This window comes from Rattus norvegicus, chromosome 11 (assembly GCF_036323735.1).
Source record: "Rattus norvegicus strain BN/NHsdMcwi chromosome 11, GRCr8, whole genome shotgun sequence".
Lineage (NCBI taxonomy): Eukaryota > Metazoa > Chordata > Mammalia > Rodentia > Muridae > Rattus > Rattus norvegicus.
The window spans coordinates 98789334-98813367 of NC_086029.1; the positions used below are offsets into that span (position 1 = coordinate 98789334).

A 24034-nucleotide genomic window follows, 5' to 3' on the forward strand; every position below is an offset into this window, starting at 1 on the left:
AGATATTTATAGAACATTTCATCCTAAATCAAAAGGATATAGCTTCTTCTCCACACCTCATGGAAGCATCTTCAAAATTGACCATTTAATCGGCCACAAAACAGGCTTCAACAGATACAGGAAGATAGAAATAATCCCATGCATCCTATCAGATCACCACGCACTAAGACTGGTCTTCAATAACAATAATGACAGAAAACCCACATATACATGGAAGTTGAACAGTGCTCTACTCAATGACAACTTGGTCAAGGAAGAAACAAAAAAGAAATTAAATACTTCTTAGAATTTGATGAAAATGAAGATACAACATTCCCAAACTTATGGGACACAATGAAAGCACTACTAAGAGGAAAACTCATAGGTCTGAGTGCCTGCAAAAAGAAATAGGAGAGAGCATATGTCAGCAACCTGACAGTACACCTAAAAGCTCTTGAACAAAAAGAAATAAATAAACCCAAGAGGAATAGAAGGCAGGAAATAATCAAACTCAAGGCTGGAATCAACCAAGTAGAAGTGAAAAAGACTATACAAAGGATCAACAAAATCAGGAGCTGGTTCTTTGAGAAAATCAACAAGATAGATAAACCCTTAGCCAGACTAACCAGAGGTCACAGAGAATGTGTCCAAATTAACGAAATCAGAAATGAAAAAGGAGACATAACAACAGAATCTGAGGAAATTCAATAATTCATCAGATCCTACTACAAAAGCCTATATTAAAAAAAACTGGAAAATCTGGATCAAATGGACAATTTTCTAGACAGATACCAGGTATCGAAATTAAATCATGATCAGATATGCCACCTAAACCATCCAAAAACTCCTAAATAAATACAAGCAGTCATTAAAGGTCTCCCAACCAAAAAGAACCCAGGGCCAGATGGGTTTAGTGCAGAATTCTTTCATACCTTCATAGAAGACCTCATACCAATACTGTCCAAACTATTCCACAAAATTGAAACAGCACTACCAAATTCCTTCTATGAAGCCACAAATTACTCTTATACCGAAACCACACAAAGATATAACAAAGAAAGAGCACTTCAGACCAATTTCCCTTATGAATATTGACGCAAAAATAAGGAATAAAATTCTTGAAAACCGAATCCAAGAACACATCAAAACAATCATCCATCATGATCGAGTAGGCTTCATCGCAGGGATGCAGGGATGTTTTAATATATGGAAATCTATCAACTTAATCTGCTATATAAACAAACTCAAATGATCATTTCATTAGATGCTGAGAAAAAATTTGACAAAATTCAACACCCCTTCATGATAAAAGTCCTGGAAAGATCAGGAATTCAAGACTCACATCTAGACACTGTAAAAGCAATATACAGCAAACCAGTAGCTAACATCAAACTAAATAGAGAGAAACTTGAAGCAATCCCACTAAAATCAGGGACTAAACAAGGCTGCCCACTCTCTCCCTACTTATTCAATATAGTACTAGAAGTCCTAGCCAGACCAATCAGACAGGAAAAGGAGGTCAAAGGGATACAAATTGGAAGGGAAGAAATCATAACATCACTATTTGCAGATAATATGATAGTGTACTTAAGTGACCGCAGAAGTTCTGCCAGAGAACTACTTAACCTGATAAACAACTTCAGCAAAGTGTGGGGGTATAAAATTAACTCAAACAAATCAGTAGCCTTCCTCTACTCAAAGGATAAACATGCTGAGAAAGAAATTAGGGAAATGACACCCTTCACAATAGTCCCAAATAATATAAAATATCTTGGTGTTACTTTAAATCAGCAAGTGAAAGATCTGTATGACAAAAACTTCAAGTCTCTGAAGAAAGAATTTGAGGAAGATCTCAGAAGATGGAAAGATCTTCCATGCTCATGGATTGGCAGGGTTAATATAGTAAAGATGACCATTTTGCCAAAAGCAATCTACAGATTCAATGCAATCCCCATCAAAATTCCAACTCAATTCTTTATAGAGATAGAAAAAGCAATTTGTAAATTCATTTAGAATAACAAAAAACCCAGGATAGCAAAAACTATACTCAACAATAAAAGAGCTTCTGGGGGAATCACCATCCCTGACTTCAAGCAGTATTACAGAGCAATAGTTATAAAAACTGTATATTATTGGTACAGAGACAGGCAGATAGATCAGTGGAACAGAATTGAAGACCCAGAAATGAACCCACACACCTATGGTCACTTGATCTTTGACAAAGGAGCTAAAACCATCCAATGGAAGAAAGATAGCATTTTCATCAAATGGTGCTGGTTCAACTGGAGGTCAGCATGTAGAAGAATGCAAATCGATCCATTCTTATCACTATGTCCAAAGCTTAAGTCCAAGTGGATCAAGGACCTCCACATAAAACCAGATACACTCAAACTGATAGAAGAAAAAGTGGGGAAGAGTCTCAAACACATGGGCACTGGGGAAATTTTCCTGAATAAAACACCAATGGCTTATTCTCTAAGATCAAGAATCAAATGGGACCTCATAAAACTGCAAAACCTTTAAGGCAAAAGACACTGTCGTTAGGACAAAACAGCAACCAACAGATTGGGAAAAGATCTTTACCAATCCTACATCTGCTAGATGTCTAATATCCAAAATATACAAAGAGCTGAAGAAGTTAGACTCCAGAGAGCCAAATAACCCTATTAAAAATGAGGTACAGAGCTAAACAGAACATTCTCAGCTGAGGATTATAGAATGGCCATCAAAGCACCTAAAGAAATTTCTACATCCTTAGTCATCAGGGAAATGTAAATCAAAACAACCCTGTGATTCCACCTCACAGCAGTCAGAATGGCTAAGATAAAAATATCAGGTGACAACAGATGCTGGTGAGGATGTATAGAAAGCGGAACACTCCTCCTTTGTTGGTGGGATTGCAAACTGGTACAACCACTCTGGAAATCAGTCTGGAGGTTCCTCAGAAAATTGGACGTCCCACTACCTAAGTACCCAGCTATACCTCTACTGGGCATATACCCAAAAGATGCTCCCACATACAAGAAAGACACATGCTCCACTATGCTCATAGCAGCCTTATTTATAATATCCAGAAGCTGAAAAGAACCTAGTTGCCCTTCATCAGAGGAATGGATTAAAAAAAAAAGTGGTACATCTACACAATGGAGTACTACTCAGCTATCAAAAACAATGACTTCATGAAATTCATAGGCAAATAGAATGAACTAGAAAATATTATCCTGAGTGAGGTAACTCAATAACAGAAAAACACACTTGGTTTGCACTCATTGATAAGTGGATATTAGCCAAAAAACTCGAATACCCAAGATCTAATCCACAGACCACAAGAAGCTCAAGAAAAAGGATGACCAAAATGCAGATGCTCCCACTCCTTCTTAAAAGGAGAAAAAAATATTCATAGGAGGGGATATGGAAGCAAAGTTTAGAGCAGCGACTCATGAAATGGCTATTCAGAACCTGCCCCACATGTGGCCCCCCATTTATAGCCACCAAAACTAGATAAGATTGATGAAGCTAAAAAATGAAGCTGAAAAGGACCGGATATAGATCTCTCCTGAGAGATACATCCAGAGCAAGTCCAATACAGAGATCAATGCTAGCAGCAAACCACTGAACTGAGAACAGGACCCCCTTGGGGGGAATTAGAGGAAGTATTGAAAGAGTTGAAGGTGCTTGCAACCCCATAAGAACAACAATGCCAACCAATCAGAGCTTCCAGGGATTAAACCACTACCAAAAGACTATACATGGACTAACTCAGGGCTCCAACTGCATATGTAGCAGAGAATAGCCTTGTTGGGGCACCAGTGGAAGGCTAAGCTCTTGGTCCTGCCAAGGTTGGACCCTCAGTGCAGGGGAATATGGGGAGCAGTATGCAGGATATTTGGGGGGAATACCCATATGGGGGGGCTTATGGACAGGAAACCAGGAAAGGGAATAACTTTTGAAATGTAAGTAAAGAAATATATTTAATAATACTCTACTATCGGGCTGGAGAGATGGCTCAGCGGTTAAGAGCACTGACTGCTCTTCCAGAGGTCCTGAGTTCAATTCCCAGCAACCACATGGTGGCTTACAACCATCTGTAAAGAGATCCGATGCCCTCTTCTGGTATGTCTGAAGACAGCTACAGTGTACTCATATATAATAAATGAATAGATAAATCTTTAAAAAAATAATAATACTCTACTATCAAATCCAGATGAGCTCCTGCCAGATGAGGTCCCAAATGTTAGGGTCCAAAAATCACTGAAGGAAGTCCTTAGACTAAAATAGTATGCAAAGCAAAGATTGTTAATTCTGCAGAGATTACCAATATGCAGGGGTCAAACATTCATCAAAAAGGCAACTTCTCAAAGAGCTTGCAGGTTACCTTTTATGGAGGGTTAGGGGATTTTTCCAAAAGAGTTAGGTAAGCGCTAAGATGATGGATAGTGGGCAAAGCAGTGACATTAGTGCAATTTTGACTGGTTGCTATGTTAGTTTCTTTATATTAGGTGAGGCCTTGAAGAATTTTGGATACTAGCTCAGTTCTCGCCTTGTTATCTCCTCCAGCTAGGTGTCCCAGGAGCTGAATTATTCTCCCTGAGTCAGGGACATCTTTAAAGGCCCAAATGTCAGTGGCTTATTCTGAGGAGCCCAGAAAGCTTCCTAGGAAACTGAAAAAATTTTTTAACATTCATTTATTTATTTTATGTATGAGTGTTCTATCTGCGTGTACAGCTACACACCAGATGAGGGCATTAGATTACATTATAGATGGTTGTGAGCTATGTGTTTGGGAATTGAACTTCGGATATGTGTAAGAGCAGCCAGTGCTTTTAACTACTGAGCCGTCTCTCCAACCCAGGAATTGAAATTTTTATTCCTAAGCTTTTTTGACCTCTCAAAAAGACCAGCTGAGTCAAGTAACCTGGACTCTTGGGGGCTGCCAGAGACTGAGCCATCCACCAATAGCATACATGGGCTGGATAGTTTCCTGTACCCTCAGAAAAAAGGAGCAAGTGTGCAGCTTGGTCCTCTTGTGGATCCTCCAAAAGTTGGAGTGAGGGCTATTCTCTGACTCTGTTGCTTGACTGTGGATCCTGTCTCCCTATCTGACTGCCTTGTCTGACCTTAGTGGGAGAGGAGGTGCCTAGTCCTGGAGTGACTTGATGTGCCAGGGTGGATTAGTACAAATAGGGGCCTCTCCCTTCTCAGAGTAGAAGGGGAGGAGGTATGGGGGAAGGGGCTGCTTGAAGGGGGATTTGGGAGGAGGCAGGCTCTGATCAGAATGTAAAGGTGAATAAATAAATAAATAAATAAATAAATAAATAAATAAATAAATAAATAAATAAATATTTCTACCCATGGAAGGGTCCATGATTCGCCAAAGAATGACACCGTGGACTCAAATCTCAATGAGTGTTTTATTCTGCAGAAGTCCAGCATGCTGGGGTCTCCCCATTACTAAGATTGAGAAACAACCAAGTAAGCTCTCGGGCCTGATTTAAAGCACTTTAAGGAATTCCGGGGTAGGTGATCTTTATGCTAATCTCTTGGGTCCATCTCTACAGACATTCCATTACTGGGCTGTGGGGGCTGGAAACTTGCCGGGTTGAGAACCTAGCCTTCTCACCCGAAGATTCAGATATGTCTGTCACTCTTGAGTATGCATGCAAATACTTTACCTGCTACTGTGGAGATACTTACACATGATCATTGTTCCTGTATTCATAATAACCAGAAGTTAAAAACAGCCTAGATGTCCATCAACTGACTTGTAGATACTGAACATATGGTACAGGTATATGATGTAATCAAATAAGCTGTTAAAATTTTAAAAATTAGAGGGCCTCTATGACAAAATAATTCAGAGAGAAGTAACTCACACCTCCAAAGACAGATATATGTTTCTCTTTTTTTCCTGTATTAATCATTCCATTTATTTACATTTCAAATGTTATCCCACTTCCTGGTTACCCCTCCACCAGCCCCCCATTCCATATCCGCTCTTCCCTCTCCTCTTTGCCTGTATGAGAGTCCTTGCAATCCCCCTACGATCCTCCAGTCCTTCTGCCAGCTACCCCACTAGGTTCCCTGCACTGGATCTGATGACTGGCTCCAGGCATCTTCATCTGCATTGGTCAGTTGCTGGCTGAATTTCCTCAGGATCCGCCACATTAGGTTCCTACCAGCAAGCACTGCTTGGCCACAGCAACAGTGTTGGGTTTGGTGTCTGAGGACATGATGGATCTCCAGGTGAGGAAGTCCTTTGTTGGCCCTTTCTTCAATCTCTGTTCCATTTTTTGTCCTTGTTCTTCCTTTGGACAAAAACATTTCTGGGTTAAAAACTTTGAGATGGGTGGATGTCCTCATCTCTTGCCTAAAGGCTGTGCCTATCTGCTGGAGGAGGTTTCTAGAGGATCTCTCTCTCCCTTCTCTGAGCATTTCGACTAAAGTCATCCCTGTTGGAGCCTGGGAGCCTCACATTTCCCTGGTGTCTGGGACTCTCCAGTGTCTATCCTCAGTTTCTCATCCCCACTGCTACATATAAAAATATGTTCAATTTCCTGACCCTATATACCTCTCTGACATCTCCTCCAGATCCTGATGCTGCCACCCTTCTTTCCTCCTCCCTGGTCCCCCTTTCCCTCACCTCCCACAATCATTCTGTTCTCCCCTCAATGCAGGACTGAAGCATCCACACCCTGGTCTTTCTTCTCCATATGTTCTGTGGGTTGTAGTATGGGCATTATAGGCTTTGGGCTAAAATCCACTTATTAGTAAGTACATACCACGTGTGCTCTTTTGCTCCAGGGTTACCTCACTCAGGATGATATTCTATAGTTCCAACCATTTGCCAGTGAATTTTATGATGTCATTTTTTTTGTGTTTGTTTAAAGCTTTATCTTATTTATTCAAGTAGCTATCGCTGTTTTCAGACACACCAGAAGAGGGCATCAGATCCCATTACAGATGGTTGTGAAACACCACGTGGTTGCTAGGAATTGAACTCAGGGCCTTTGGAAGACCAGTCAGTGAGTGCTCTTAACCTCTGAGCCATCTCTTCAGCCCAAAGTCATTGTTTTTAATCACTGTGTAGTATTCTATTGTGTAGATGTACCACATTTTCTGTATCCATTCCTCTGCTGAAGAACATCTGGGTGGTTTCCAGCTTCTAGTTATTATAAATAAGGCTGCTATGAACATAGTAGAGCATGTGTCCTTTTTATATGTTGGAGCATCTTTTGGGTATATTCCCAGGAGTGTTAAAGCTGGATTCTCAGGTACAACTATTTACAATTTTTTCAGGAGCTATCAGACTGATTTCCAAAGTGGTTTTACCAACTTGAAGTTAGTCCCATCAGCAATGGAGGAGTGTTCCTCTTTCTCCACATTCTCTCCAGCATCTGCTGTCACCTGAGTTTTTGATCTTAGCCATTCTGACTGGTGTGAGGTGGAATCTCAGGTAAGTTTTGATTCACATTTCCCTGATGACTAAGTATGTAGAACATTTCTTTAAGTGTTTCTCAGCGATTTGATATTCCTCAGTTGAGAATTCTCTATTTGGCTCTTTACTCCACTTTTTAATAGGATTATTTGATTCTCTGGAGTGTAGCTTCTTGAGTTCTTTGTTTCCTGTATCAGATGTAGGGTTGGTAAATACCTTTTCCTCATCAGTGGGTTGCAGTTTTGTCCTATTGACAGTGTCCTTTGCTTTATAGAAAGCAAATGAGATCCCACTTGTCAATTGTTATCTTAAAGCATAAGCCATTGGTGTTCTGTTCAGTAATTTTTCCCCTGTGCCCAAGTAATCAAAGCTCTTCCTCACTTTCTCTTCTATTAGATTCAGTTCATCTGGTTTTATGTGGAGGGCCTTGATCCACTTGGACTTGAACTTTGTACAAGGAGATAATAATGGATCAATTTGCATTCTTCTACATACAGACCACCAGCACCACTTTTGGAAAATGCTGTTCTTTTTTTCCACTGTGTATGGTTTTGACTTCTTTGTCAAAGATCAAGTGACCATAGGTATGTGGGTTCATTTCTGGGTCTTCAGTTCTATTCCATTGATCTATCTACCTACCTGTTTCTGTACCAAAACCATACAGTTTTTTTTATCACTATTGCTCTACTTGCCTGTCTCTGTACCAATACCATGCTCTTTTTTTAATCACTATTGCTCTATAGTATAGTTTGAGGTCAGGATGGTAATTCCCCCAGAAGTTCTTTGATTGTTGAGAATAATTTTCTCTATGTTAGGTTTTTGGTTATTCCAAATGAATTTGAGAATTGGTCTTTTTAACTCTATGAAGAATTGAGCTCTGTGCCCAGATCCCACTGGGAGAGAACTGGTCTTCCAAGGGTGCTGACACACCTGAGAACATAGGTGAGGCCACCACTTCTGCTCTGAGAGACCTGCCTGGAGTCCTCAGGACACAGGAACCAAGGAGCAGTTTGGGATAGGATCCTTCTGGTTTCTATCTCTGCCAGGGGGTGACCCTGTGCCAAAGCACTCAGTACCCAAATCCTGTTGGGAGAGAGCTGTGCTGATACACAGGCTTGGAGGGTCAAGCTACTGTCAGATCACCTAATACCAGAGATAACCAGATGACGAGAGGCAAGTGAAAAACCAAAGGGACTTGCTGTCATCAGAACCCAGTTCTTCACAAGTCCTGGATATCCCAACACACTGGAAAAGCAAGATTCTGATTTAAAACCACATCTCATGATGATGGTAAAGGACTTTAAGAAGGACATAAATAACTCCTTTAAAGAAATACAGGACAACACAGTTAAATAGGTAGAAGCCCTTGAAGAGGAAACACAAAAACCTCTTGAAGAATTACAGGCAAACACAACCAAACAGGTGAAGGGATTGAATAAAATCATACAGGGTCTAAAAATGAAAATAGAAACAATAAAGAAATCACAAAGGGAGACAACCCTGGATATAGAAAATCTAAGAAAGAGATCAAGAGTCATAGACACAAGCATTACCAACAGAATACAAGAAATTGAAGAGAGAATCTAAGTGACAGAAGATACCATAGAAAACTTTTTACACAAGCATCAAAGAAAATGTAAAACGCTCCTAAACCAAAACATCCAAGAAATCCAGGCCACAATGAGAAGATCAAATGTAAGGATAATAGATATAGAAGAGAACAAAGATTCCAACTTAAAGGGCCAGTAAATATGTTCAACATAAATGACTTAATTCCCCAATAAAAAGACATAGACTAACAGACTGGATACATAAACAGGACCCAGGATATTGTTGCATAAAGAAACCCACCTAAGTGACAAAGACAGATACTTCCTCAGAGTAAAAGGCTGGGAAAATGTTTCCAAGTAAATGGTCCCAAGAAACAAGATGGACTAGCAATTTTAATATCAAATAAAATTGACTTTCAACCAAAAATTCTAAAAAAGATAAGGAAGGACACTTCATACTTGTCAAAGGAAAAATCCACCAAGATCAACTCTCAATTCCGAATATCTATGGTCCAAATGCAAGGGCATCCACATTCATAAAACAAACTTTACTAAAACTCAAACACACATTGCACCTCACACAATAATAGTGGGAGACATCAAGAACCCACTCTCAGCAATGGAAAGAACATGGAAACAGAAACTAAGCAGAAACACAGTTAAACTAACAGAGGTTATGAACCAAATGGATTTCCCATATATAGAATGTTATGTATAACATTTCACCCTAAAACAAAAGACTATACCTTCTTCTCAGCAACTCATGGTACCTTCTCCAAATTTGACCACATATTCTGCCACATCACAGGACTCAATAGATAGGAGAAGATAGAGATAATCCAGTGCATCCTATTAGATAAAGATGGACTATGGCTGGTCTTCAATAACAACAAAAACTACAGTAAGCCCGCATATACATGGAAGCTGAACAATGCTCTACTCAATGATAACTTGGTCAAGGTAGAAATAAAGAAATTAAAGACTTTTTAGAATGTAATGAAAATGAAGGCAAAACATACCCAAACTCATGGGACACAGAGAAAGCTGTACTAAGAGGAAAACTCATAGCTCTGAGTGCCTCCAAAAGTAAACTGGAGAGAGCATACATTAGCAGCTTGACAGCACACGTAAAAAGCTCTAGAATAAAAAGAAGCAAATATACCCAAGAGGAGTAGACAGCAGGAAATAATCAAACTCAGGGCTGAAATCAACCAAGTAGAAAAAAAGAAAAGAACTATACAAAGAATCAACAGAACCAGTAGCTGGTTCTTTGAGAAAATCAACAAGATAAATAAACCCTTACCCAGACTAACCAGAGGGCACAGAGAGTATAACCAAATTAACAAAATCAGAAATGAAAAGGGAGACATAACAACAGAATCTGAGGAGATTCAAAACATCATCAGATCCTACTACAAAAGCCTATACTCAACAAAACTGGAAAATCTGGAGGAAATGGACAATTTTCTAGACCAGATACTGGTTACCAAAGTTAAATCAGGATCAGATAAACCATCTAAACAGTCCCATAACTCCTAAAGAAATATGTCATTACTAAAAGTCTCCCAACCAAAAAAAAAAAGCCCAGGACCAGATGGGTTTAGTGCTAAATTCTATTAGACCTTCATAGAAGACCTATTGCCAATAGTCTCCAAACTGTTCCACAAAATAGAAAAAGAAGGAACACTAACCAACTCATTCAGTGTAGCCACAATTATGCTTATACCTAAACAACACAAAGAGCCAACAAAAAAAGAGAACTTCAGACCAATTTCCCTTATGAGTATTGACACAAAAGTACTCAATAAAATTCTGGCAAATCGAATCCAAGAACACATCAAAATGATCATCCATCATGAACAAGTAGACTTCATCCCAGGGATGCAGGGATGGTTCAATGTGTGGAAGTCCATCAACATAATCCATGATATAAAGAAACTCAAAGAAAAAAAACCCATGATCATCTCATTAGATGCTGAAAGCAGTTGACAAAATTCAGCACCCCTTCATTTTAAAAGTCTTGGAAAGATCAGAAATTCTTAGAAATTAGACCCATACCATAGTAAAAGCATAAACATAGTAAAAACAATGTACAGCAAATCAGTAGCCAACATTAAACTAAAGGGAGAGAGACTTGAAGCAATTCCACTAAAATCAGGAACTAAACAAAGCTCCCCACTCCATTTTTACTTATTCAATATAGTACTCAAAGTCCTAGCCAGAGCAATCAGACAACAAAAGGTCAAAGGGATGCAAATCGGAAAGGAAGTCAAAATATCACTATTTGCAGATGATATGATAATATACTTAAGTGACCCCAAAAGTTCCATCAGAGAATTACTAAGCCTGATCAACAACTTCAGCAAAATGGCTGGGTATAAAATTAACTCAAGCAAATCAGTAGCCTTCCTCTACTCAAAGGATAAACAGGCTGATAAAGAAATTAGGGAAATGACACCCTTCACAATAGTCACAATAATATAAAATACCTTGGTGTGACTCCAACCACACAAGTGAAAGATGTTTATGACAAGAACTTCAAGCCTCTGAAGAAAGAAATTGAAGACAATCTCAGAAGATGGAAAGACCTCCCATGCTTGTGGATATAGTAAAAATGGCCATTTTTGCCAAAAGCAACCTACAGATTCAATGACATCCCCATCAAAATTCCAACTCAATTTTTCATAGAGTTTGAAAGAGCAGTTTGCAAATTCACTTGGAATAACAAAAAAATCCAGGATAGGGAAAACTATCCTCAACAATAAAAGAACTTCTTGGGGAATCACCATCCCTAACCTCAAACTGTATTACAGAGCAATAGTGATAAAAGAAACTGTATGGTTTTGGTACAGAAACAGGTAGGTAGATAGATCAATGGAATAGAATTGAAGACCCAGAAATGAACACACACACCTATGGTCACTTGATCTTTGACAAAGGACCTAAAACCATCCAGTGGGAAAAAATAGCATTTTCAACAAATGGTGCTGGGTCAAGGTCAGCATGTAGAAGAGTGCAAATTGATCTGTTCTTATTGCCTTGTACAAAGCTCAAGTCCATGTGGATCAAGAACCTCCACATAAAACCAGATACACTGAAACTAATAGAAGACAAATTGGGGAAGTGCCTCGAACATATGGGCACAAAGACCAATTTCCTGAAAAGAACACCAATGGCTTATGCTCTAAGATCAATAATGTACAAATGGAAAATTGCAAAGCTTTTGTAGTGTAAAGGACACTGTCATTAGGACAAAATAGCAACCAACAGATTGGGAAATGATCCAGTTTTCCTAACCAGTCCTACATCAAATAGAGGGCTAATATCCAATATATACAAAGAACTCAAGAAGGTAGACTTGGGGAATCAAATAACCCTATTAAAAATGAGGTACAGAGCTAAACAAAGAATTCTCAACTGAGGAATATCGAATGGCTGAGAAACACCTCAAGAAATGTTCAACATCCTTAGTCATCAGGGAAATGCAAATCAAAATGACTCTGAGATTCCACCTCACACCAGTCATAATGGCTAAGATCAAGTACTCAGGTGACAGCACATGCTGGCAAGGATGTGAAGAAAAAGGAATACTCCTTCATTGTTGCTGGGATTGCAAGCTGGTACCACCTCTCTGGAATTCATTCTGACAGTTTCTCAGAAAGTTGGATATAGTACTTCCTGAAGACCCAGCGATATCACTCCTGGGCATATACCCGCAAGATGCTCCAACATATAACAAGGACACATGCTCCACTATGTTCATCGCAGCCTTATTTATAATAGCCAGAAGCTGGAAAGAACCCAGATGCCCTTCTTCAGAGAAATGGATATAGAAATTGAGGTACATCTTCACAATGGAATACTACTCAGCTATCAAAAACAATGACTTCATGAAATTCTTAGGCAAATGGATGAAAACTGGAAAGTATCAGCCTGAGTGAAGTAGTCCTTTCACAAAGCACATACATGGTACACATTTATTCATGAGTGGATATTAGCCCCAAAGTCAGACTATCCTAGATATAATTCACAAACCACATGAAGCTCAAGAAGGAAGACTAAAGTGTGGATGCTTCAGACCTTCTTAGGAGGGGAACAAAAATACTCAAAGGAGGAAATATGGAGACAAAATGTGGAGCAGAAACTGAAGGAAAGTCCATTTAGGACTGCCCCACCTGGGGGATTCATCCCATATGCAGACACCAAACCTAGACAATATTGCAGATGCCAAGAAGTGCATCCTGACAGGAGTCTGATATAGCTGTCTCCTCAGAGGCTTTGCCAGAGCCTGACAAATACAAAGGAAGATGCTTTCAGCCAACCATTGAACTGTGAACTGTGTCCCCAATGGAGGAGTTGGAAAGGACTTTAGGTGGTGAAGTTTTTCAACCCTATAAGAAGAATAACAATATCAACGAACCAGACCCCCCCCCCAGAGCTCCCTGTGACTAAACCACAATCCTAAAAGTACACAGGGATAGATCTATGGCCCTAGCCGAATATGTAGCAGAGGGTGGCTTTGTCAGGCATCAACAGGAGAAGAGGCCCTTAGTCCTGTCAAGGCTTGATGCCCCATTGTAGGGGAATGTTAGGGCGGTGGGTGGGTGAGGGAACACATTTATAGAGGCAGGAGGAGTGGAAATGGAAGAGTGGGTTTCTGGAGGGGAAACCGGGAAAGGGTCTAACATTTACAAAGTAAATAAAAAACAAGAAAAAGAAAAGAAAAATAAAGAATTGAGTTGGAATTTTGATGGAAATTGCATTGAATCCGTAGGATGTTTTTGGTAATATTTTGGCCATTTATACTATGTTAATCCTGCCAATCCATGAGCATAGGAGCTCTTTCTATTTTCTCAGGTCTTCTGAGATTTCTTTCTTCAAGGATTTGAAGTTCTTATTTGCTTGGTTAGAGTTACCCCAAGATATTTTATATTATTTGTGACTATTGTGAGGGGTGTTGTTTCCCTAATTTCTTTCTCAGTCCTTTTATCCCTTGAGCAGAGGAAGTATACTAATTTGTTTGGGTTAATTTTATATCCAGTCACTTGGTGAAGTGGTTTATCAGGAGCTCTCTGGTAATATCATCTGCAAATAATGGTATCTTGCCGTCCTTCCTCCCAATTTGCATTCCTTTGATCTCCTTTTGTTGTCTAATTGCTGTTGCTAGAACTTTGAGTACTATATTGAACAGTAGGGGGAGAGTGGGCAGCCTTGTTGTGTCCCTGATTTTAATGGGATTGCTTTGAGTTTCTCTCCATTTAGTTTGATTTTGGCTATTGGTTTGCTCTATATTGCTTTTATTATATTTAGTTATGCACCTTGAATTCCTGGTCTTCAATACTTTTATCATGAATGGGTGATGTGTCTTGCCACAGGCTTTTTCAGCGTCTAATGAGATGATCACCTGTTTCTTTTTCTTTGAGTTTGTCTATATAGTGGATTTCGTTGATAGATTTCCATATATTGAAGTATTCCTGCATTTCTGGGATGAAGCTTACTTGCTCATGGTGAATGATAGTTTTGATGTGTTCTTGGATTCGGTTTGTGAGTTTTTTTGAGTATTTTTGCATCGATATTTATGGGGAAATTTGGTCTGAAGTTCTCTTTCTTTGTAGGGTCTTTTTGTGGTTTAGTTATAAACATAATTGTGGCTTCATTGAATGAGTTGGGTAGTGTTTCTTCTGTTTCTATTTTGTGCAATAGTTTGGAGAGTATTGGTATTAGGTCTTCTATGAAGGGCTAATAGAATTTAGCACTAAACCCATCTGGTCCTGGGCTTTTCTTGGTTGGGAGACTTTTAATGACTGCTTCTATTTCTTTAGGAGTTATGGGACTGTTTAGATGGATTATCAGACCCTGATTTAACTTTGTTACCTGATATCTGCCTAGAAAATTGTCCATTTCATCCCAAATTCCAGTTTTGTTGAATGTAGGCTTTTGTAGTAGGATTTGATGATCTTTTTAATTTCCTCATGTGTTGTTATGTCTATCTTTTCATTTCTGGTTTTATTAATTTGGATACTATCTCTGTGTCCTCTGCCTAAGGGTTTATCTATCTTTTTGGTTTTCTCAGAGAACCAGCACCTAGTTTTTTGATTCTTTGTATATTTCTTTTTGTTTCTACTTGGTTGATTTCCTCCCTGACTTTGATTATTTCCTGCTGTCTACTCCCCTTGGGTGTATTTGCTTCTTTTTGTTCTAGAGCTTTCAGATGAGTTGTTAAGGTGTTAATGTATGATCTTCCAACTTCTTCATGGAGATACTCAGAGGTATGAGTTTTCCTCTTAGCATTGCTTTCATTGTGTCTCATAAGTTTGTGCATGTTGTGTCTTTATTTTCATTACATTCTAAAAAGTCTTTAATTTCTTTATTTCTTACCTGACCAAGTTATCATGGAAAAGATAGTTATTCAGCTTCCATGTGTATATGGGCTTTCCATTGTTTTTGTTGCTATTGAAGACTAGCCTTAGTGTGTGGTGGTTTAGTAGGATACATGGGATTAATGCAACGATCTTGTCTCTGTTGAGGTTTGTTTTGTGTCCAAGTATTTGGTCGAATTTTGAGAAGGTGCCATGAGGTGCTGAGAAGAAAGTGTATTCTTTTGTTTTAGGGTGAAATGTTTTGTAGATATCAGTTAAATCCATTTGGTTCATAACTTCTTTTAGCTAAACTGGGTCTCTGTTTAGTTTCTGTTTCCGTGCTCTATCCATTGATTTGAGTGGGGCTGTTGAAATCTTCTAATACTATTGTGTAAGGTTCAGTGTGTGCTTTGAGCTTTAGTAATATTTCTTTTACAAATATCAGTGCCCTTGCATTTGGCATAGATGTTTAGAATTGAGAGTAGATCTTGGTGGATTTTTCCTTTGATGAGTATGAAGTATCCTTTCTTATCTTTTTTGATAACTTTTGGATGAAATTCTATTTTGTCAGATGTTCAAATATTTACTCCAACTTCTTTCTTGGGACAACTTGCTTGAAAAACGTTTTCCCATCCTTTTACTTTGAGGTAATGTCTGTCATTGACTCTGAGGTTGTATGTTGTATGCCACAAAATGCTGGATCATGTTTATGTATATAGTCTGTTAATCTATGTCTTTTTATTGAGGAATTGAGTCCATTGATATCAAAAGATATTAGGGACCAATGACTGTTACTTTCTGTTATTTTTGTTGTTAGAAGTGGAATTATGTTTTTGTGTTTCTCTTATTTTGGGTTTGTTGTGAAAAGATTAATTTCTTGATTTTTTATTGCGTAGTTTTCCTCCTTGTGTTGAACTTTTCCTTCTATTATCTTTTGTAGGGCTGGGTTTGTAGAAAGATATTGTTTCAATTTGGTTTTGTCTTGGAATGCCTTGGTTTCTCCATCTATGGTAATCGAGAGTTTTGCTGGGTTAAAGTAGCCTGTGCTGGCAGTTTTGTTCTCTTAGGGTCTGTGTGACATCTGTCCAGACTCTTTTGGTTTTTAGAGTCTCTGTTGGGAAATCTGGTGTAATTCTGATAAGTTTCCTTTTATATGTTACTTGACCATTTTCCCTTACTGCTTTCAATATTCTTTCTTTTTTCTGTGCATTTGATGTTTTAATTATCATGTGATGAGAGGAATTTCTTTTCTGGTCCCTTCTGTTTGGTGTTCTGTAGGCTTCTTGTATGTTTATGGGTATTTCTTTGTTTAGGTTAGAAAAGTTTTCTTCTATAATTTTGTTGAAGATGTTTGCTGGCCCTTTGAGTTGGGAATCTTCACTCTCTTCCATACCTATTATCCTCATGTTCATTCATTTCATTGTGTCCTGGATTTCTTGACTATTTTGAGATATGAGATTTTTGATTTTTGTATTTTTTTGACTGTGTGCCAATGTCTTCTATTCTGTCTTCTGTCACTGAGATTCTCTCTTCTTTCTCTTGTATTCTGTTGTTGATGCTTGTATTTGTGGCTATTGATCTCTTTCTTAGGTTTTCTATCTCCATGGTTGTCTCCCTTTGAGTTTTTTTTATTGTTTCTATTTCCATTTTTAGATGTTTTATGGTTTTGCTCTATTCCTTCACCTGTTTTATTGTGTTCTCTTGTATTTCTTTAAGGGAAATATTTATGTTCTTAAATCCTCTATCACCTTCATGAAATGAGAGTTTAGATTTGAATCTTGCTTTATAGATTTGTTGGGGCATCCAGGACTTGCTATGATGAGAGGACTGGGTTCTGATGTTGCCTTGTCAAATCTGTTTTTGTTTCCTATGTTCTTGCACTTGCCTCTTGGCATCTGGTTGTCGCTGGTGTTATCTGGCCTCTCTGTCTCTGACTGGAGCCTGTCCTTCCTTTGAGCCTGTGATCCTTCAATCCTGTGATTCTGTGATCCTGGATGTGTCCCAATACTTGGGGAGTCGAGCTACAATGGAGGTATGGGCTTCTAGTGTTGGGGCTCTGGACCCTGGCACATGTGGGAACTGGAAGCAACATGTATGTTTCTATGTGTTCTCTTACATGTGAATGCTAGCTCTAAATTCTTTAATATGTACGCTATAATCAATATAACCATAAAGGTTAGGTACTGTCTCAGTCACTGCTCCACTGCTGTTAAGAGACACTATTACCAAGGCAACTTTTCTGATAGAAAGTATTTAATTGGGGACTTGCTTAAAGTTTCAGAGGTTTAACTCACTATCATCATAGTGGTAGAATGACTGCATGCAGGTGGGTGCTGGAGTAGTAACTGAGACCTACATCCTAGGTGGGCAAAGAGAAAAGAAGATAGACTAGATCTTACATGGGCTTTTAAAGCCTCAAAGCCTCTTCCAAGTGACATGCTCTCTCCAATAATACCACACCTCATATTTCTTCTAGTCTTTTCAAATAGTTCTACTCCCTTGTGACTAAGCATCAAATTTATAAATGGTAGTTAAAAGATTTGAAACATCTAGTTGTGTACCAACTCCAATTGCATAAATTTGTGATTCTTCAGTAGTAAAGTCTTACTTTTAGGTTGTCAAAGATAACCAATAGCGTTGTGAGTAGTTTATTATATTTGTTTATGTGGGGTATCTATTGAATATGACTTTGGATATTTTAAAGAGACTTACAGGGTTGGAATTTTTTAAAGACTGGGACTTCTAAAGTTGTACTGTATTTAATACTTTAGTATTTATGATGTCTTGGGGATAAACAAGAGAGGATTATAGCTTAACAATGATGTGTTTGGCATAGACTTGTCTTAACTCATCTTTGTTGTCAACTTGACAAATGAAAAGAGGAAATCTCATTTTAAGACTTGCCTAAGTGAGATTAAACTGTGGGCATCTCTGTGGGGCCTTTTCTTAATCACTAATTGTTGTAGGAGAACCCAGTTGGGTATGGGTATATCGTCTTTAGGTAAGTGGGCTTGCACCTCCAAATAAGTTAGGAGAACATAATCTGGAAGTGTAAGGTTCCATGATTCACCGAAGAATGATACCTCAATAGTATGTAAATGCAAGGAGAGTTTTATTCTGCATTAGTCCAGCATGTTACGGTTTCCCATTACCAAAAAAAAAAAAAAGAGACAAATAAGTGATCTTGCAGGCTCAATTTAAAGCACATTGGTAATCCAGGGTAGTTGAGCTTCATCTTACTCTATCTCTAGGTATTTCAGAACCATTATAGGGCATGAGGGCTGAATCCTGAGTTTTTTTTTTTTTTTTTTCTATTAGTAATTGACTTGCCTCGCTTGCCTGTGCTTGCCCAGTTCTTAGCCTAGTTTCCTTAACTGCCAATTTGAATTATGTTATGGAATCAGCCTAACCTTCTCAGTAGCAAGGTGTTAAGTGATGTTTCTCTATCCCTTTCTGTTTCAAGCTCCTGCTTGAGTTTCTGTCCTGACTTTCTTTACTGATGGACTTTTGGTTATGGTGCCATCAGAGCAAAGATACAGCCCAAATGTAGCATTGCAGGCCTTCACTAACACAGCCCAACCCTTTGGAATAGTTTTTTTTTCAACACAGTTGTGAACTCTCATGTTTTACCTTGATTCTTAATAACAGGTTTGGTGTTCTATCACTGTTGACGTTTGTCTAGACATTATTTCAATATAATAAGTATCATAGGGAAATTTTCCCTTGAACACACTAAGAGACAGTATTGGAGATCTCAGATCTTTCAAAAGCTTTTTAAGCTCTTGCTGTCTTTAGTCTCCCCGTGTGTGTGTGTGTGTGTGTGTGTGTGTGTGTGTGTGTGTGTGTGTGTGTGTGTGTGTGTGTGTGTGTGTGTGTGTGTGTGTGTGTTTGCTTTGATTGGGACAACTGTAGAATCAAAAGTTTCAGAGACCATTAGGGGGAAATCTTGCCAGAAACAGGAACCTGGAACGGTCCCCTCTATGACGGAGAGCAGCGCGCTGCCGGAAGTGACGCGTGACGTCCTGCGTGCGGCGGTGCGTCTGGTAGAAGGAGAAGATGGCGGTGTCCACAGGTTGGTTCCTAGCCCTGGTCGCCGCGTTCTCCCTGCTGGCTGTCCGGCGGGCCACGCGGGACTGCGGGTGCGCAGTACGGAGGGCCACGCGAGGGGCAAAGGGTGGGGCGGGCGGTGGGGAGGTCGGCCCGCGAGTGTCCGAGCCCGCGGTGACGGGGAACCTGCGCGCCCACCGTCAGCGGCGGCCCTGCGGTACCGGCGATCAGGGTGCCGCAGCCGAGCTGAGGGTGGCTGAGGGTGGAGTGTGCTGGGGCTGCCCGGGTTGGCAGTGGCATTGCCCATCAACGAGGCAATGGCGGAGAGGCATCCTGGATGGAGCCGGGGACCTCGGCTGGGAGTCCACCAGACACGTGCGGGAGGACAGGACTAACAGGTCCGCTGCTGTTCGGAGTAAGAAAGCGATGATTTTACCTAGCTGGCAGAAACCGTGTTCTTTTTTCCTTCTTATTTAAGTGGAAAAACTACAGTACACTGAGCAAGACAGAAGCTTATTGAAGGGACAGTTGGTGCCTTAGATAAGGTGTTCTACTTCTGTCTACAATGCTCGGTTTCCTATGAGCAGAAAGTTGAAATTTATGACAAGGCTTAGAAATTTGATGACTTTAAAAATGTTAAGTTAAAAGAGTTAAAGTGTTGAATTTTAGCATTTAAAAATGATGTTTCATAAGATTTATTTTTTCCAGTTCTTATTGAATCTAGGTTGTAGAAATGGAAGAGGTTGAATGGATGTTGTGCTTGTTACATTTCAAGGTAGTACCTTTATATTTTCCCTATTGTTTAAATCCTACCTTTATTGTGTATAGGTGTCATAAACAATAAAATCTTTAGAAATTCTACCTCTGGAAGATACATCAGTGGTCTGATCAGAGCAGTCTAGGACCAAGGATCATTTTAAAAGTGGTATTTTAATGTTATAACCCTTAATCTCTTACTTGTTATTTGAAATATATGTGCGTATTAATGGGGCCATGTTTTTTAAGAGTTATGCTCAATATCTTAAAGTTTAACTAATAAAATGGCATATTGTAATAGGAAAAATGTCAATTTGTGATTGTATTTGTTTTTTTGAAATGTATTTAACACTACTCATGTGAAAGAATGCTAAGTATTTTGAAGAGAGCAGCAATTAGATAATATGAGTGGCACATACTTTTTGTCAAACTTTAATTTTGGAAGTTGAATGTATACAATAAATAAGCTTTGATGGATTATTTGCACATGTATTACATATTAGATATCTGTATTCTGTTTGTTATTGTCACTGGTTTTAGACCAAGGAAATGGGAACCTTGGTATAATTAAAATACATTTTAGAAAATGGAGCTTATTTATTTATTTTTTGAGTGGGTGTCCCATGTAGCCAGTCTGGCCTTGAACTCTAACTGGAAAAAGTTTGGAGAAAAATGATTCAAATTAGATTGAGAATTCCTTCTTAAAAAATTGAGAAAGCAAAGAAGTAAAAAGTTACACATAACTCAGAAGCAAGATTATAACCCAGTGTTCCCTCCATCACAAGTAACTGAATTTGGAGTATTTCTCAAAGGATGAGTTTCCATTCTATTTTAGTCTAGACACTGACTTTTATATATTCCTTACTTGATAACGTTTTCTTTTATACTTTTAGTTCCTTCTCAGATGGTGTTTGAAGTTTTCTCCATCCTTTCCCTAAGTCAAGAGGATTTTACAGAATTTAGCTTAAACATTACTCAAGGGAAAAGATGTTTATTAATATTTAGTATCTGTGACTAAAGATTTTATTTGATTCAATTACTGTAATTTAGTGTGTAAAAAAGGAAGTTGTGTGTGTTCTGTGGTAGTGCTTTGAGATAGGATTGTGAGTTTCTGATGAGCCTGGGCTACATAAGGCTAGCCTAAGCTGGGTAGTAAGGTCCTGTCTACAAAGTAAACAAAAACTGAACACTTTTGTTTGTAATAGTTTTAGATTTACAGAAAAATGGTGAAGATGGTGTTCATTAAGTTTTCTTCCTTTAATAACTTAGTATGACACATTTTTTGAAATTAATAACCTAATATGTCAACATGTTAACTATATATTTTCAGTTTTTACTTTAGGTCCCCTTTTGGTATTAAGAGCTCTTTTTAGATACTGCATTACATTCTAACATGACATTGAAAAACATTCTCTTAGATTGTATTAGTGTTTGATGGGACTGTACTTTGTTTGAATGCAGATACATGGGAGGCTTAGGGAAAAAACGAGATTTTGTTCCCTTTTCATAGGTCTGTGTAAGGTCAGGAAACAAACAAAGAAAAATAATTACCCTTTTCAGAAGTGGTCAGAGTTGTTTATTTTGGAAAGACTGGTGTGAGGGCTGGAGGTGGCTCAGTGGTTAAGAGTACTGGCTGCTCTTCTAGAGGTCCTGAGTTCAATTCCCAGCAACCACAAGGTGGCTCACAACCATCTGTTATGGGATCCAATGCCCTCTTCTGGTGTGTCTGGAGACAGTGTACTCACATACATAAAATAAATAATCTTTAAAAAGAAAACAACCAAGATGTATAGAACGACTAGTGTGGTGTTATCCTGATTTCCCAACTTGTCTAGACTGCTATGCTCTGTAGGCATGCCACTTAATTACCAGACCTTGTTTTCTTATGTTATATATGCCAGTGCTCACAAGCAGTACTGGAGGACAGTGCCTTGAGCCTCAGAACTAAATGATGGAAAAATTGAACTTGTGTGTGTTCTTTTCCTCAAACTTTCACTGCTGGCTTAGTAGATTTTGTTGTTGTTGTTGGTCTTTATATAATACATTCTTCATAAACTCTTGATACTGTGAATAAATAAAATAGCCTCATTATACAAGTCAGTCCTTTCTCTACAGAGTAGTTTGGGGAAGGGAAAATGGCTATGAAACTTGTTTAAAGCAATTAGTTAAATGAAAAAGTTACTCTAGGTCTTTGAAAATGTCAAGACATTAAAAACCCTGGTTGACTACAAAGGTGAAAAAAAATAGTAAAATTAATAATTGGCCTAACAAGCATAGTATGGACATTACAGTTTCTTTTTTCTGTTCTTTTGTTTGTTTGTTTTCTTTTTTTTCTTTTTTTTTTTTTTTCTTTTTCTTTTTTCAGAGCTGGGGACTGAACCCAGGGCCTTGCGCTTGCTAGGCAAGCGCTCTACCACTGAGCTAAATCCCCAACCCTTGTTTTTTTTTTTTTTAAACAGGTTCTCACTATGTAGTTTCTGCTGTTCTGGAACTCACAGAGATCCACCTGCCTCTGTTTCTGGAGTGCAGAAACAGTTTCATTTTTTGATAAAACACTTGCCAGATGTAATTTGAACACAACTTTCTCTCTTCCAGTTACTTAAAGTAGGAAGTAGAACAGGAAGCTTTCTTTTTTAGATTTGGTAAGTGGGTAAATAGGTGAAAAGTCCTGAGCTAGATTATCTATCAGGGCTTTGTGCTTTGTCCCTGTGTTAGGAACTATCTCAAGAGGTTTCCGTGTGGAAGGTTTTAGTGTTATGGCGTCTTCCTTTGCAGCTTTTGCTGCTGGGATAGAATTTAGGCTTCTCATATATGCTAGGTAGGTACTCTGCCTCGTGCTATGCTCCCAGCACTCTTTTACTTTATAATTTGGTACAGTGTACCCCTAAGTTGCCTAACCATTCCTTGACCTTACTGTTCTCTTGTCGAAGCCTTTCAAATAGCAGAGGTTACAGGTCTGTAGCATCAGGCCTATCTGAAATCATTCTTTGCTTACAACCATTTTTTCCACTTGTGTAGGTGAAGTTGCCAGGGAGGTGGAGGTAGGAGAATATAGAACTCAAGGTCATTCTTTGCTATATAGTTTTTTTTTCCCTCCAGTCCATAAAGTACATGTGGGGATCTGAATTAAGATCCCCAGAACCTACATAAAGCTGGGGAATGCAGGTGGTGTCCATCTGTAACCCAGTGCTTGGCATGGTGTGGTAAAGACAGGTAGATTTTAGAGCTCCTTGACCAAACCAATACCAATAACCAATCACTAAGCTCCAAGTACAGTAGGAAGCATTGTCTCCAAAAGTGAAGAAGCTGTTGAGGAGGTCATTTGATGTTGACCTCGTCTTCATATACACACATGTATTCCATGTGATGATAGCATAGTATGGTAGCACAAGTTTGGGTTAGTTAGGGTTGGTGTTATTACACTGTGCTTCCAGAAATCCATGCAGACGGGAACCATTCATAGCAAGGGTTACATAACTGTGGAAACATTTGCTTAGTAATTGTTTTGGGAATTGTTTAACATAAAATTTACAGGTAGATAGAAAACATGTTGACTAGCATAATAAAATTTGTTGCTTGAGAACTGCTGTGATGTATGCTGGAAGACGATGTATGCTTGGGAGTAGTGTATCGTTTTCAGAGTGCAGTTCATTTGTGTAAGAATAAATGTTATTTTCAGTTTAAATTGGGACTTAGCAAATATTCAGACTATAAAATAAAAATCTTTTCATCATCTGTAAGGTTTTTAACGTTAAAATAATAGTTGTAGTAAACAGTATATTATAGATCTGTCTTTTAAGCCGAGTTGAGATGTAAACTAAGTCTGTGTAATGAGTACAGCTTACTGGAGTTTAGTGTATTTAGAGGTGTGTGAAGTAGAATAAGATTAAAAGAAAAAGGGTAGTCAG

The 24034-nt window shown here is 38.7% G+C and overlaps 1 protein-coding gene across 3 annotated transcripts in view; it reads left to right on the forward strand.

Annotated features, from left to right (window-relative positions):
- Positions 1–19347: 19347 nt before the first annotated feature.
- The window catches only part of Ube2v2 (ubiquitin conjugating enzyme E2 V2), a 33903-nt gene continuing 29216 nt past the window's right edge, over positions 19348–24034 (forward strand). The window contains exon 1 of one of the 3 annotated variants that reach the window (NM_183052.2): positions 19348–19395. In NM_183052.2, the coding sequence (NP_898875.1) occupies positions 19380–19395 (16 nt within the window). In that variant the 5' untranslated portion in view covers positions 19348–19379. Of the gene's footprint in view, positions 19396–19481; positions 19769–20078; positions 20146–24034 lie in introns of those variants that run through there. The other 2 variants (XM_017597891.3, XM_039088057.2) reach the window with 2 other exon arrangements.